At 39.5% G+C, this 14,971-nt stretch overlaps 1 protein-coding gene and 1 long non-coding RNA gene across 4 annotated transcripts; one reads left to right on the top strand and one right to left on the bottom strand.

Annotated features, from left to right (window-relative positions):
- Positions 1 to 1,323: 1,323 nt before the first annotated feature.
- On the bottom strand, positions 1,324 to 3,839 carry LOC124857455. Of its 2 annotated transcripts, none has more exons than XR_007035598.1 (3): positions 3,374 to 3,515; positions 2,984 to 3,137; positions 1,324 to 1,589 (listed from the first exon to the last, which is right to left on the bottom strand). It is a non-coding gene; the product is annotated as an uncharacterized LOC124857455 (long non-coding RNA). The 2 variants fall into 2 exon arrangements; XR_007035597.1 differs by lacking the exon at positions 1,324 to 1,589 and adding an exon at positions 3,700 to 3,839 and having other exon boundaries at positions 2,573 to 3,137; positions 3,374 to 3,602.
- Positions 3,492 to 12,970, top strand: emc3 (ER membrane protein complex subunit 3). 2 transcript variants are annotated; one of them, XM_047348718.1, is made up of 9 exons: positions 3,492 to 3,624; positions 9,337 to 9,504; positions 9,598 to 9,655; positions 10,547 to 10,640; positions 11,458 to 11,562; positions 11,698 to 11,779; positions 11,900 to 11,979; positions 12,078 to 12,160; positions 12,238 to 12,970. In XM_047348718.1, exons 2-9 carry the CDS (start codon positions 9,350 to 9,352, stop codon positions 12,364 to 12,366), a joined length of 786 nt encoding a protein of 261 aa, XP_047204674.1. In that variant the 5' UTR covers positions 3,492 to 3,624; positions 9,337 to 9,349; the 3' UTR covers positions 12,367 to 12,970. The 2 variants fall into 2 exon arrangements, with proteins under 2 accessions (XP_047204674.1, XP_047204673.1); XM_047348717.1 differs by lacking the exon at positions 3,492 to 3,624 and adding an exon at positions 8,843 to 9,066.
- The last annotated feature ends 2,001 nt before the right edge of the window (positions 12,971 to 14,971 follow it).

Genomic DNA, 14,971 nt, shown 5'->3' with positions numbered 1-14,971 from the left:
TTTGTCTGTCCGTTTATCGTTTTGGTTCCTGCCTCCTCCTGTGAGTGAGTTTCTTTATTATAAAATATTTCGCTTACCGTCATGCTGCCTGCTCGTCTGCATTCCGGGGTCCTTCACTACACAAGTCCTAACACCACCACCCCCAGGCCATTCCTCCCTGGTTGGAGAGCCCTATCACCCACTTTAAAAACTACAATAGAAAGCAAGAGTGATGTAACATGCCAGACGTTAGGCCCCAGGAGGGTGTCATATCCACAGGGGTGTATACACAAGTTTGTTTGTGCCTTAGCTCCTCTGATTGAAGGGTGTGACTGGCAGGTGTGTCCCCGCATCTGGAGCATGTTGAGACCAATCAGGAGGAGAATAAAGAAAAGTGGATCCCCTGAGGCAGATGCCAGGTTATTCTTATTCAAAGAGTGGTAATCAGGGATCCTGTACTTTGCTATGCTATAAATTAGTGTCTTATATCTTACCTCTTGTGTCCTCCTTCCAGGAAGAACCTGTTCTGAAGTCTGTAGTCCTCTCTCTGGTAGACAGTCATTCACCTCCTTGTTTCCCAGAGTTCCCAGATGGGGAACTTACCTCTGGATCTCCTACAAAAATCTTTTTATGGCTCCTGTGGCTGCTGCTCCCTGGAACTGCTGCCTGGACCCTTCCACACACCAACACCATAACTCGCCTGCCCACCCTCCAATGATCCACTGCTCCACACACGCATCCATCTTCATCCTGGAACAAACTTCATCAACGAACCTCTCCATAGGCCACAGACCTGTCACCCTCAGTCCCTGCAGTTATACTCATCTCTCTCCCAGATCCCCTTCAACTTCAACAACAGTAAGTATCAGCTTCCTTTCACTCCTCATCTCATATTCTCCAATTTTCACTTTACATATTAATCACCCACCGCTCCGCCTCAGTGTTATCCCAGAACCCGCTCCTGAACCCAGAAGAAACATTAACCATTTCTGTTCTGCCAACTGTTTAAACCTTCCTCAGTTGTCTGTGGTTGTTGCCTGTACAAGGGTACAGGCTACAACCCATATTGGGAGTAAAAGTTATGGGAATTAAAGGCAGCCAAAATGAGTTGGAGAGCTAAAATAGGTATTCTGTGGTTAAGAGAGATTTAGCAGAGGCCCAATTGATCTTAAAAATTAGTTCAAAACTGTTTTTCCAGTAAAAATGAAAATGGCCACACTGTATTTATAGTGCAGGAAATAAGCAAAAAACACAGCAAGTTCCAGGATCTGGAAGGTATAAACAGATTTTAACCCAAACAATAATATGCTACATTATCAGCTCTCAGAAAATAAAGTCATTAAATTCAATTCATTTCAAAAATACTTTATTAATCCCAAAGAGAAATTAAATGTTGTAGCTCATATTGTTCAGGTTTCTTCAAAGAGCCGTTGTAGAGGGTGCAGCGCTGGTGGCGTAGGGAGTTAAGTGTGCTACAATTGACACATGTCTTCCTTCTTTCTTTGCGCTCCCTTCTTGAGACACACAGGTGGAAGAAGGGGGCAAAGATGCAGCATCAGCATCTTCTGATTTGGTTGAAGGCAAACATGTAAAAGCAGAAGGGTCCATGGCTGATGTGGAAGATAAAACATTTGAGGCATTACAGGACTGCCATGGGTCAAAGGAAGGTAGGATGTCTGTTATGCTGTGAGCAGGAGAGGAGGATGCTGAGCTCATTTCTGAACTGAACCTATTGAAGAATGTGTTCAATTCATTGGTTCTGTCCAGACATCCATCAATCTAATCTTCCTTCTGCTTGAAGCCTGTGATCTTCTTCATCCCTGACCACACATCTCTGATATTGTTTTGCTGGAGTTTGCTCTCCAGCTTCTTCTTGTACACCTCCTTGCTGTCTCTTATCTTGACTTTAAGTTGCTTCTGTATACTCCTCAATAATTTCCTGTCTCTGCAGGCCATTTTTGTCTTGTTAAGCAGGTCCTACAAGCCCCTGGTGATCCAGGGTTTGTTATTGAGGAAACATCTCACCATTCTGGTGGGAATGGTGTTATCCACACAGAAGTTTATGTAGTCGGTAACACACTCAGCTGTATTCTAAAATACAAGGTGCTTTTGGCACGCTTTTTGTAGCTTTGAGGGATCACCACAAAAAAATAAACCATTACATTAAAAGCCTTTTTCAATAATACGACCTGTATAAAAAAAAATCTAAATTGTATGTACATTTTGAGGATATAGACTAGTGATACCAAGGGAGAAAAACCTCTCAAACATTTGGATTTAACAGTCTGGCCTGAGTTCTCTTGTCACGTCAGTTATCTCTGCCTCAGTGAAGTGTGCAACCAGGGCCTCACAGGTGGGATCCCAGTAGGTGTCAGATTGTAAGACTCCATGTGAACTTCCTTTAATGCCCAAGCATGTGCTTTTGTTACCCAATGAACTCTGTGTGACAAAGTTATTAGAGAAGACAATCTGGACAAAAGGTGAAAAAGGCAGACAGAGGATGATGTCAAAGATGGCAATGAATTACCTATTTTCCAGAAAAGCTGTAAAAGACCTATGAACTGATTTTCTAACTAAAATGAAAGTTTTAACGCAATTTTGATGGCACCTCAGATTTTTGCACCACTGCCAATCCACTGAAGGCAACGCTTTATTCATGCAATTATAACTCATTAGGTCTATGTTTTGCAGCCTATTCATAGCAACTGTTGACACTTCATGACCAAAGTAAAAATTAAAAACAAAGCCAGAATCAAAAGGCATGCAACTACATATGAAATGTAACTATTTACATACATGACTGGAGTTTGTGACTAACTGGATCTTTTCTGATTCATAAATCTTTGCTAAAATTAAAGCAGTTTTTAACAGTTACATCACAGAAAAAAATAGGCATTGTTTTCTGGAAATATATTAATCCATACTGAGGCTTTAGGTGTTGAATAGATGGCAGTGAGCAGAAAATTTATAGCTTGTTGCACATTTATCTCCTGCTGTTTGATACCTTCATCACCCTGTGGAGGTCAGAGAGCCAGTCATGACGCAGAAGAGCCACTTTTATGGGGAACTGCTGGTGACACACCAGGTGACACTAAGCAGTTGCCCCCTGCCTGGTATTTTTCCTTTGTCATCTGCTACTTTTTCCATGTTGCCCTCTTCTGGGTCAAGAGGAAGAACAGAAAGTATGATGTTTTAATTATTAATGTAAAAAGAAATGGGGTATAGAAACCCTTCATTACAGCTTATCTTACTTAAATGAAATGGTTGTTTTTGGCTTTAAGTGAAATTTAAGTATTTTAATGTTAAAATAAAATATGAATAATTTAACTTTAAATCAAATCAGGTAAGTAAACAGGCATTCGACAACTACCAACAAACTCTGCTGAATGCTTACAGTCTGCGGGGGAAGCCAGATCCGCCAGCGAGATGGCTGATGAGTGTGGAGACCGTGGAAAGGCTGCTCAGAGGACCGCCTGGAGCGGAACCACTGGAGGGTGGACAGGACGTGCATAAACGAATTAGGAGCACCGAGTGAGGTGGATCGCTAGCTGGGGCTTGATCCAGAGTTTCTTCAGGTTCGGAAGTGGTCTGTCACCACCAAGGAGCGTGGCTCGGTCTGAATCCTAGGAGGAGCAAGACAAGGAGGTAGGCTTGTTTCTTTTTCTCAAGAACAACAAGATTCAAAGATTGAAAGAACAGGGTGAGGCCAGATAGTTGTACCGCTGAAGGGCAAAACACTCAGGCAAAGAAGTGCTGGCAATCCGTCCTCTTATACTCCTCCAGTGATCACCGGAACGAGCCACACCTGTCGCATCCTCAATTCACAAACCCAGGCAGCACCTGGTGGTGGAAGATGGTTAGCAGCAAACAGCCCACACTCCAAACTCTGACACTATCTTTAATAGGGACAAACCTACAACTTCAGATGTTTTTTTTCTATTTCTTTGTTAGAGGGATGCAACAGTTGGAAATGTATCCAGGTACCTATATAGTTTATTTATTTAGATTTTGCAATGTTTTTCACACTTACAGAGTATCAGTTAAATTTAACCAGAGTGAACACACAAATTAAATTTCAAATGGTGAAATAATTTTTACAGTTAAAAGGCTATTCACACCAATCCGGTCCTATCTGTAAAGGTAATCACCCCATAAACCTTCTTACTGGTTGTGTGACCCTTGACTCTTTTTCAAAATCATTCAGAGCTGTGCTGTGAATTTTTGTCCTGCTGTGTAACCCAAGTCCACTTTGAGCTTAAGATCACCAACCATAAATATGTTCTGGTAGAGAGCAGGATGCATGGCTCCATTAATTAGGTCAAGTCTTTTAGATCCTGAAACAGCAAAGCAGACCTAGACCATCACACTGCCATCGTCAGGTTTGATTGTTGGTATGATATTCTCTTTTTTGATAAGCAGATATACAGGTCCTTCTCAAAATATTAGCATATTGTGATAAAGTTCATTATTTTCCATAATGTCATGATGAAAATTTAACATTCATATATTTTAGATTCATTGCACACTAACTGAAATATTTCAGGTCTTTTATTGTCTTAATACGGATGATTTTGGCATACAGCTCATGAAAACCCAAAATTCCTATCTCACAAAATTAGCATATCATTAAAAGGGTCTCTAAACGAGCTATGAACCTAATCATCTGAATCAACGAGTTAACTCTAAACACCTGCAAAAGATTCCTGAGGTCTTTAAAACTCCCAGCCTGGTTCATCACTCAAAACCTCAATCATGGGTAAGACTGCCGACCTGACTGCTGTCCAGAAGGCCACTATTGACACCCTCAAGCAAGAGGGTAAGACACAGAAAGAAATTTCTGAACGAATAGGCTGTTCCCAGAGTGCTGTATCAAGGCACCTCAGTGGGAAGTCTGTGGGAAGGAAAAAGTGTGGCAGAAAACGCTGCACAACGAGAAGAGGTGACCAGACCCTGAGGAAGATTGTGGAGAAGGGCCGATTCCAGACCTTGGGGGACCTGCGGAAGCAGTGGACTGAGTCTGGAGTAGAAACATCCAGAGCCACCGTGTGCAGGAAATGGGCTACAGGTGCCGCATTCCCCAGGTCAAGCCACTTTTGAACCAGAAACAGCGGCAGAAGCGCCTGACCTGGGCTACAGAGAAGCAGCACTGGACTGTTGCTCAGTGGTCCAAAGTACTTTTTTCGGATGAAAGCAAATTCTGCATGTCATTCGGAAATCAAGGTGCCAGAGTCTGGAGGAAGACTGGGGAGAAGGAAATGCCAAGATGCCAGAAGTCCAGTGTCAAGTACCCACAGTCAGTGATGGTCTGGGGTGCCGTGTCAGCTGCTGGTGTTGGTCCACTGTGTTTTATCAAGAGCAGGGTCAATGCAGCTAGCTATCAGGAGATTTTGGAGCACTTCATGCTTCCATCTGCTGAAAAGCTTTATGGAGATGAAGATTTCATTTTTCAGCACGACCTGGTACCTGCTCACAGTGCCAAAACCACTGGTAAATGGTTTACTGACCATGGTATCACTGTGCTCAATTGGCCTGCCAACTCTCCTGACCTGAACCCCATAGAGAATCTGTGGGATATTGTGAAGAGAACGTTGAGAGACTCAAGACCCAACACTCTGGATGAGCTAAAGGCCGCTATCGAAGCATCCTGGGCCTCCATAAGACCTCAGCAGTGCCACAGGCTGATTGCCTCCATGCCACGCCGCATTGAAGCAGTCATTTCTGCAAAAGGATTCCCGACCAAGTATTGAGTGCATAACTCTACATGATTATTTGAAGGTTGACGTTTTTTGTATTAAAAACACTTTTCTTTTATTGGTCGGATGAAATATGCTAATTTTGTGAGATAGGAATTTTGGGTTTTCATGAGCTGTATGCCAAAATCATCCGTATTAAGACAATAAAAGACCTGAAATATTTCAGTTAGTGTGCAATGAATCTAAAATATATGAATGTTAAATTTTCATCATGACATTATGGAAAATAATGAACTTTATCACAATATGCTAATATTTTGAGAAGGACCTGTAGGTTGTATGGCAAATGTAACTGGATGTACACCATCTAAAAAGTTTAACTTTTGTCTTGTCAGTGCACAGAACCTTTCCGAAAACTTGTGGACCAATTTTTGTTCTTTTTGGTCAGCAGTGATCTTGGCCCAGGTTTCATTTTGTTGAATCATGAACACTGGCCTAAACTTAGGCCTGCAGTGATTTAGATGTTGTCCTGGGCTCTTTTGTTACTCCCTGGATGAGTCATCATTGCTTTCTTGGGTTAATTATGGTAGGCAAGCCACTCCTGGGAAGGTTCCCAACTGTTCCATGTTTTCTCTAATGTTGGATCATAGCTCTCACTGTGGATCACTGGAGTCCCAAAGCCAAAGAAAGGGCTTTGTAGGCCTCTCCAGACTGATAGATATCAATAGCAATCTATTTCTCAGCTGTTCTTGAATTTCATTGAATTGGGTCATCGTGTTTGGGTTTTTTTTTAGATAGTTTAGCCTACTTCATGTTGTTATACAGGTTCTGTTTAAGGGAATCCTTGATTTTCTGGGTAAGACAGTAACAGGCCCGTGTGTCTCCGGTGAAACTGAACCAGGAAGAAGTGGCAAATCACATTTAATTCACAATTTAAGAATGAGTTTTTTACATGGAGCAATGTTGGACTGGATAGCTTTTTCCTCTTTATAAATTAAATCATCATTTGAAAACTGCATTTTGTGCTTACTCAGGTTGTCTTTGTTCAATATTACAACTTCTTCAACAGTCATTGGGCAAGAGGCAGAGCACAGCCTGTACACATTACCAGTCAATTATAACTTAGAGACATATGAACACACACACTCACTCCTGCTGGCAATTTAGAAAGACCAAATAAACAAACATTTTTGGACTGTGGAACAAAGGCTGGAATGAATCCACGCATGCACAGGAAGGACATGCAAACTCCAATCGGAATGACCCCGAGACGGGATTCAAACCCAACACCTTCTTGCTGCAGGAAAGAATGCTAACCACTACACCACCCTGCAGACCTTAAAACTTACTTGACTATTTGAAACATTTACCTGTTACAGAAAATCAAAAACTGAAAAAAATGTCTAAGAAGCGCATACTTTTTCATTGCATGGTGCACTGAAAGACAAAACAACAAAGTTCCTCTTTAAGTTTTTTATTTTTTGTGATGACCATGATTCAATGTGATGGAAAACAGTTTTAGGGTGGTGTAGATCTGCTTTTCTCTATCAGAAAAATCGTTTCTTATGAGTATGGTAGTACTATTGATCAAAATCAAAAGAAAAAAATTACAGAAATCAAATGTTTTGATTACAAATAATTAATAATTTTGCTGTTAATTTTTTAACACAGAGCATATAGTATGATTAAATACTGCAAACCTGTCCGAATAGGTGTTAAAATGAGTTCTACCAATAGTAGACAATTCTAATCATGACTGTGCACACCTGGAATTGAAATCCATCTGTGGATCTCATTTAGTTTGCTCTACATGCAAATACACTCTTAGCCATGTCACACAGTGGGCTGTTAACATAATCACTGACAGGTCTGCTGATGTTTCTGTAAAATCAGCAACACATTTTAATCACCTGCATTTTATTGTTAAGGCTGCAAAACTTTGAAACCTAATTATATACCCTTATAGATGAGATATAATTGAAGGAAGGGTTTTGTTCTCATTTAGAAGGAAATCAGAATGCTTTGGATCGGATTGCTGCCAGCTTATCCCTTTTACACTCAGCTCTTTGGTTGCTAAACGGAGATGAGAAATTATCCATGTGACTGAGCTGGAGCAGAATGGGCTATGAAACCGCAGGACAATTGGTTTTTAACAATAAAAAACTAGCTTCACTCAGAACAGGAAGTGCACTCTTCATGCAAGCCTAAGTAGCTCCAAGTAACATTATGTTTTAACCCGATGCACCAGATGGCTTGTTAAAGAAAACCATCTGGGACATCATTGCTAGAAATGTTGTGACAAAGAACAAGGGCTTTTAGAAAATACTTGGCAAGTGAAGGGATGAACCAATCTATGAGTAAGTGTTGTCCAGAAGTGAATCAGACTCTCATTAAAGCCAAAAGTGTAGACTGTAGGGAGTTGGGAATGGGCTCTCTCCACTTACTGATGAAAACACTGAAACTCATCTTTTCTTCCCCATAGATTTCCTGTTTTCCCTGACAAGTTGCCTAAATCAGCTGTCTTACAATGTAAATAAAAATAAGCCAATTCTTTATCTTAATCAAATGCTACAAAGTAATGTGAGCTTTTGTAGGATTTTACAAAGGAACAGGACGGGAGGAAGGTTAGTGAGAACATTGGTGCAACATTCAAATGCACAATGTACTTGTGTTGTCCAATAGAAGTGGACAACACAAGGGTCTCACAGGGCGATGGTAAATAAAGAAAACTAAAGATACAATTACATTTTAACCAGCTTGTGTCACCAAACCAGTCTTTCTCTTCTGAATTTTGCTTTACTGCATCTTGAAATACCATTTACTTTACATATTTCTTAGGCATACTTTTGCCTTCCAATTTTTTAATCACATACTTCACAATATGTTGCCATTGGGTTTAAAAAGGACTAGATGAGAAATGATGAAAAAAGAAGCAAATTCCAAACAAAAGTCAGGAAAAGTGTAGTGTATAGAATTTTTTTTTACATTTATTTCAAATATTTATTTTTACATTTATTGTGACAGCATTTTTTGTATGGAGTTTTATGTATTCATTTATTATTTGTTCTTTATTACATTCACTTCTGTTATGAAGTCAAACGCGAGCAGCTTCGTCGGTCTCCTCCATTACCGCAGGGTGGCGCTGCAGCGCCACCGAGTGATAACCCGTAGCGAGCTGCAGAAGCAGAAATTCGTTCTCATCATTCGCTGCAGTCAGCGCAACCGTTTGTAGCTGAGGTGTAACGCCGGTTTATAACATAACTTCTCATATTTAATACCCTCACACAGCGGATGTGTTGTGTCTTTCGCTGCCTGGAAATTAAGCTCAAAGTGGGGTCGCCTCTTCGGGACGACTCGCTGATTCCCACCCTCCGTGACGGACATCAGGAAGACGGTAGTCAGCTGGCTAACGTTAGCACAGCGTTAGCGTGTTTTTCTGTGGCTATTTTATAGTGACTTGATGGAGCCTATCTCTAATGGTTCACAGATTGCTAAAAGTATTAAATATTATGCTGTTTAAGAAGTTATCTGAGGATGAAATAAGGGTTTTTTAATAGACGGTACATCGGGTTCATCAATTAGCTTTGAGTAATGTCTGTCGTACCCTGACGTAAAGCCTCTGTTTTGTTTTGTTTTGTTTTGTTTTGTTCTGTTCTGTCCCTAGCCATCCTGACAGAATGGCCGAACCGGAGCTTCTACTGGACTCCAACATAAGACTATGGGTGGTTCTACCCATTGTCTTCATCACATTTCTCGTCGGCGTGATTCGGCATTATGTGTCAATTCTTCTGCAGAGCGACAAGAAGTTGACCTTAGAGCAGGTTTCAGACAGGTGAGCAGGTTGCATTTGTAAATACATGGAAACTACATGTTCAACTAAAATGCATTAATGTTTGTTGTGTTTATGTGCTTTTGAAATGTCCAGCCAGGTTCTTATTCGGAGCAGAATTCTCAGAGAAAATGGAAAATACATTCCCAAACAGGTAAGACATCAATCTCAAAAATATCTTTTAATTATAATAAAATCTCTCAAAGAAAAACGCAATAATGGCAGTAACATAAGTTAAAAGAAAACAAAATTAAAACTTATCAGACATATCAAAGCAGACTGTTCAACTATTTGACTAGATCAGCATCCTAAATCATTTACATCCAAAATAAAATATAAAGAATTCAGCTTTTTTCCAATTTCATTAATACACAGCTAAGCAATTGTGAAAATAATTTTTTTTAATGCCTCACAAAAGTAGAGTTTATAGCAGACATGCTATGTTTGGATTTATTAGATTTTACAGGGCAGAAATGCACTACTCAAACCATTAGGGATATTCGGCTTTCAGGTGAAATTTCAGGATGAACCTAAAATACACTATAACCTTTAATTGGTGAATATATTTTTTGAGATGAGGAAATCACCATTGCATGCTTCTACTTAAATGCTCTACTTTCATGATATAATATCGCTGCAGCGTGAACGTTTTACATATTCCATACATTTCACCTGAAAGCCAAACATCCCTACTAAATAAAAATATTAAAAAAACCATTAGTTGTTGCTGCCACTTTTCGTGAGCTAAACCCGAAGATCTAAGAATTTTTCTAAGTACACAAAAGGCCTATTTCTCTCAAATATTGTTCAGAAATCTGTCTAAACAAAATCTTTAGCATCATAACTTAATAGGTGAGGTGATATTTTATTTCAGAGAACTTTTGCTAAAAGCATTCAGAATTGCTTCTAGCAGGTGTAACTTAATTATTGTAAACTAAAACGAGTGCATGACCAATCATGGTTGATTTGATCTACCATCTGCTGTTCTTTATCATGCCTGTAGTGTTAACAACAGTGCCACTAATGATCTCTCTGTGTCTTCTAGTCTTTTTTGATGAGGAAGTTCTACTTCAACAATCAAGAGGACGGCTTTTTTAAGAAGACCAAAAGGAAGGTTGTTCCACCATCTCCCATGACAGGTACGCCTATTTGTATTAAATCACTGCTTCTCATCATGTGGTCTTTGGGGTGTAAGCTGCACTAAGTGCACATTTTTGTTTTGAATTAAAAAGTTATTTTTGAAATGTGGTCCAAACAGAGCAACAGCATTTGATTGCTTCTTTTTAACAAAAGTATTTTCTTCTCATTTGTTGTTTTAATAAAAATAACAAACTGGTTTAATAAAAAAATAGTAATAGACTTGATATATATGGAAAAAGTAAAAATGTTTCCAAATTTTAGTCTATATTAGCCTACCTTTTTCTATAACATAATTAATATATTTGTATTTTGACTGGAAGCTTAGTTGTGCTAAATAAATACATTTAAATGGTATAAATGGTAAATTGACTGAACTTGTAAAGCGCCTTTCCAGTCATTTTGATCACTCAAAGCTTTTTACACTAGAGCCACATTCACCCAATGGCACTCAATAACTCACACACATTCATACACTGATGTGTAGATAGGTAAGCAACTTCAGGTTAAGTGCCTTGCCTAGGGGCACATCGACATGTGGCAGAGGGAAGCTGGAATCAGACAGTCGCCTTATGTATTTAAAATAACTTGACCACAGATTCATGAGAAAAACGGGTGCAAGTATTTTGTCCCTGCGGTCTGTCTTGGTGTACTCTTTTCTGTATATTTTATATTAGGAGTTTGTCTGACCTACAAAAGAAAGCTCAAAACATAAATGTATTGTCCTCAGACTGAGTGTTTGGAAAAGTCTGGAATTTTAAAGTCAGAAACTTATAGGAATGATGTGTAGACAAGCCAACTTCTCTTGTGTTTTCCCAGATCCCAGCATGCTGACAGACATGATGAAAGGTAATGTCACCAACGTGCTTCCCATGATCCTCATCGGTGGCTGGATCAACTGGACCTTTTCAGGATTTGTAACAAGTAATATTATTTCTTCTGATATGTTACTGTCACATAATGAGTTCCACACAATTACACTTAAATTTGTTGTACGTGATTATAAGTAGGAGTTTTTTATGTAACAGTTGTCTTCTCTTTGTGCTTGTTTCAACACAGCTAAGGTTCCCTTCCCTCTCACGTTGCGGTTTAAGCCCATGTTGCAGCAAGGAATAGAGCTGCTCTCATTAGATGCTTCCTGGTAAAGGACTGAAACAAGACTTTCAGACATCCACTGCAGCATTAACTTTGTTTATATAAAAATGTTAAAGCAAGTGTGTGGTTGTCTGTTTTTCTGTGTGCATTCCTTTTGCTTTTTCAGGGTGAGCTCAGCTTCATGGTATTTCCTGAATGTCTTTGGACTGAGAAGCATGTACTCGTTGATATTAGGTCAAGATAATGGTAAGTCTAGTTAATGGAGGATCATTCCAAGTTGCAAACAAAGTCATTATTCGTCATTCCCTCATGCTGATTGTCACTATGCAACTGTATCCCTCCAGGTGCCGACCAGTCGAGGATCATGCAAGAGCAGATGAGTGGTGCTGCCATGGCCATGCCTGCAGATACAAATAAAGCTTTCAAAGTATGTACATAGGTGCCAGTGTAGCAAGATCCGTGGGTGAGAAAGGGCAGTTTCTCACGTTTTGTCATTGTTTGTAGGCTGAGTGGGAGGCACTAGAGCTGACAGACCACCAGTGGGCGCTGGAGAGCGTGGAGGACGAACTGATGAGCAGAGAGCTGGACTTTGATGGCATGTTTAACAAGGACCTGCCAAGTGGCATCTTCTGATCGCCTGATAAGAATTTAGTCATTGCAGGGATTTTTTTTTTGTCTTTTCATGATGTGCAACGTTTACAAGTTTATGATCTTTGTCCTTTCAAATATTTCTTTTTTCTTCCACAAAAACATTTTAACTTCCTGAAATACGCTGTCCCTCTTTAGGTTTCATGTCTATGAAACGTATTTGATTTGCTATTTTATTTTCAAGATGAGGACATAACTTTGGAGAGCTGAAAGGACTTATTTGTCACTGAAACAGCGTTATTATTCTCTTGTAAGTGTATGCAATCATAACATTACTGGGCACAGTCCTTTTTTTCCATGTACAGTAAGACTGTTTCCATTTTAAAAAACCATCATGGGTTAAAAACCGGACAAAACACATTGTAACATGATAAACTATTTAATCACTATTGGTTGATTTCAGAGCAGTTGTTTTTTTTTTTTTTTGTCTCTAAAGGTTGGAAGCAAACCTGGGAGCAGCTGAGGTTAGTGTGTGTTTAATAGAAATGTTGTGTTTTCAGTTATCTAGGCGGTTAATTTTGTACGGTTAAAGATTACTTTGCATTTTGTAAAGTCTAGAAAATGTTTTGATTAAAATATGTTTCTCCCATTGCAGTCTATAGCTACACATTTTAATTAGTTCCTTTCTTGAAAACAATTTGACAATTCCTCTTCCCCTTGAGGATAAGTCATTGTTACTAACATGAGGGCAGTGAAAGATCTCATATTCCCAATATTAAACACTGTAAGCTTATAAACAGTCAGGATTTGAGTCAGACTGAATGGGAAATGTTCGTCATACGCCAATTATAAGTCCTAGTGCACAATAAATATTTCCCATCAACTGGTTGCCTCTTTATGAGGCTGAAATTGTCGAAAAAATTTCGAAAGAAATTAGCTGTCAGCAAAAACTTTTTATAATATAAAATTACAATGTGCTGCTAAAAAAAGAACATTTTTCAGGTATAAAGTTTTAAAAATAATCCCAACTGATTTGGAGGAGCTACAACTACATGAGTGTATTTGTTGATTTTGATCTATAGCTCAGTCTACTGTTCCTGCTACATGATGCATGTTTGTCAAATGCCCTCACCAACCCCATTTTTTAAGGAATACTTGTTCAATTGCTTGTAAACTCAATGGCCAGTTTAGCAGTTTGGCTTCTAGATGTGGTGAGGACAACTTGCTGAAGTTCAACTGCATCAGAAAGAGGAAGAAAAGATGATTTTAGGTTACTTTGAATGGCTTTTTGTAGCAGATGAGATAATCTGTGTATTTCAACTGTTGGTCTGGTGGGACTTTTACTCACAACCATGGAGTTTACAGAAAATGGTCTGAAAAAGAGAAAAACCAAATAAGCAGCAGTGGTGTGGACAAAAATGCCTTGATGTCGGAGAAGGGGCAGACTGGTTTGTGATGATAGAAAGGTAACAGTAGCTCAAAAAACCTCTTAATACGACAAAGCAAGTGTATTTGTATGTCACATTTCAGTAAGAAGACTTCAAAGTGCTTTACATGAATAAAACCCAAAAAATATTTCAGTGGCATAATAAAGGTAAGTAAAGAAAAGTTTGACTACAGACTAAAATTAACAATGTTTCAGCTAACAGTTGAAGTAGCTCACTCAAATAAAAAATGGGTTTTTAACCTTGATCTAAAAAAATTCAGGGTTTTGGCACCAAAGGTATGCAGACTGCCATCTTTGAACCTACAACACAAAACCTTGAAGCACACAGGCTACACTACTAAAAGACCACATCGAGTGCCACCCCTGTCGGCTAAGAAGAGGAATTTAAGGCTTTAATTTGCACAGACTCGCTAAAATGGGAAAATAACAGGTTGGTAAACACTGGTCCTAGTAATATCTATTTCATGTGGAGGCAGGGTCAGGTATGGCCAGGGCTCAATCATGCAGTTTTGAAGGAATGGCTGGCTCCTTTGTTTTTTATTCAGTAGATGAAGTTGTATTAGGCTGGTTCTGAAATAAAGGTATCTAAACAGTGCATTGTAGCTTTCTGTGTATAGGGCTGCATGGCCACAGACCAGTCAGGATGTCCTTCCTGACCCCTGCCAACAATGGGCATGGGAGGAACATCAACTGGACAGTTGTGGACGTAGGTGGTCTGGTCTAATGAATCCCCTTCTTTTTAAATGACATGGAAGATATGGCACCAGGATGTATTATTGGAGGAATGCAAGCACGTAGAGGAATCCTTGGCTCCTGTCATCCATGTGGGTGTTGTTTTGACATTTACCACCTACTTAACTGTTTTTGCTGACCAGATGCACCCAATCATAGAAACTGTATTTTTTGATGTAAGATGTTTCTTTTAGATGGATAAACCATCCTGCCTTTAAGCAAAAGCACTCCTAATATTTAAGAAAATGGACCAGGGATTGTGGTCCAACTATTGAGGAATCATGTCTCAGCCTCCCTCGGAAAGTCTACTCCATTTTGTTAGAAAAGAGGTTCTGATTGATTGTTGAACATCAAATTGAGGAGGAGCAGGCAGATCCTAGCTGTTGCTCTGCTAGAGGTGCCTCTTATCACTAATTCTGTCTGTGGTGTTCACGGACAATATCTCAAAGCATAGCCAGGGAGTAGAGGGTG

This window comes from Girardinichthys multiradiatus, chromosome 20, assembly GCF_021462225.1.
Source record: "Girardinichthys multiradiatus isolate DD_20200921_A chromosome 20, DD_fGirMul_XY1, whole genome shotgun sequence".
Taxonomy (NCBI): domain Eukaryota; kingdom Metazoa; phylum Chordata; class Actinopteri; order Cyprinodontiformes; family Goodeidae; genus Girardinichthys; species Girardinichthys multiradiatus.
This window is presented reverse-complemented; position numbering and strand designations above follow the sequence as displayed.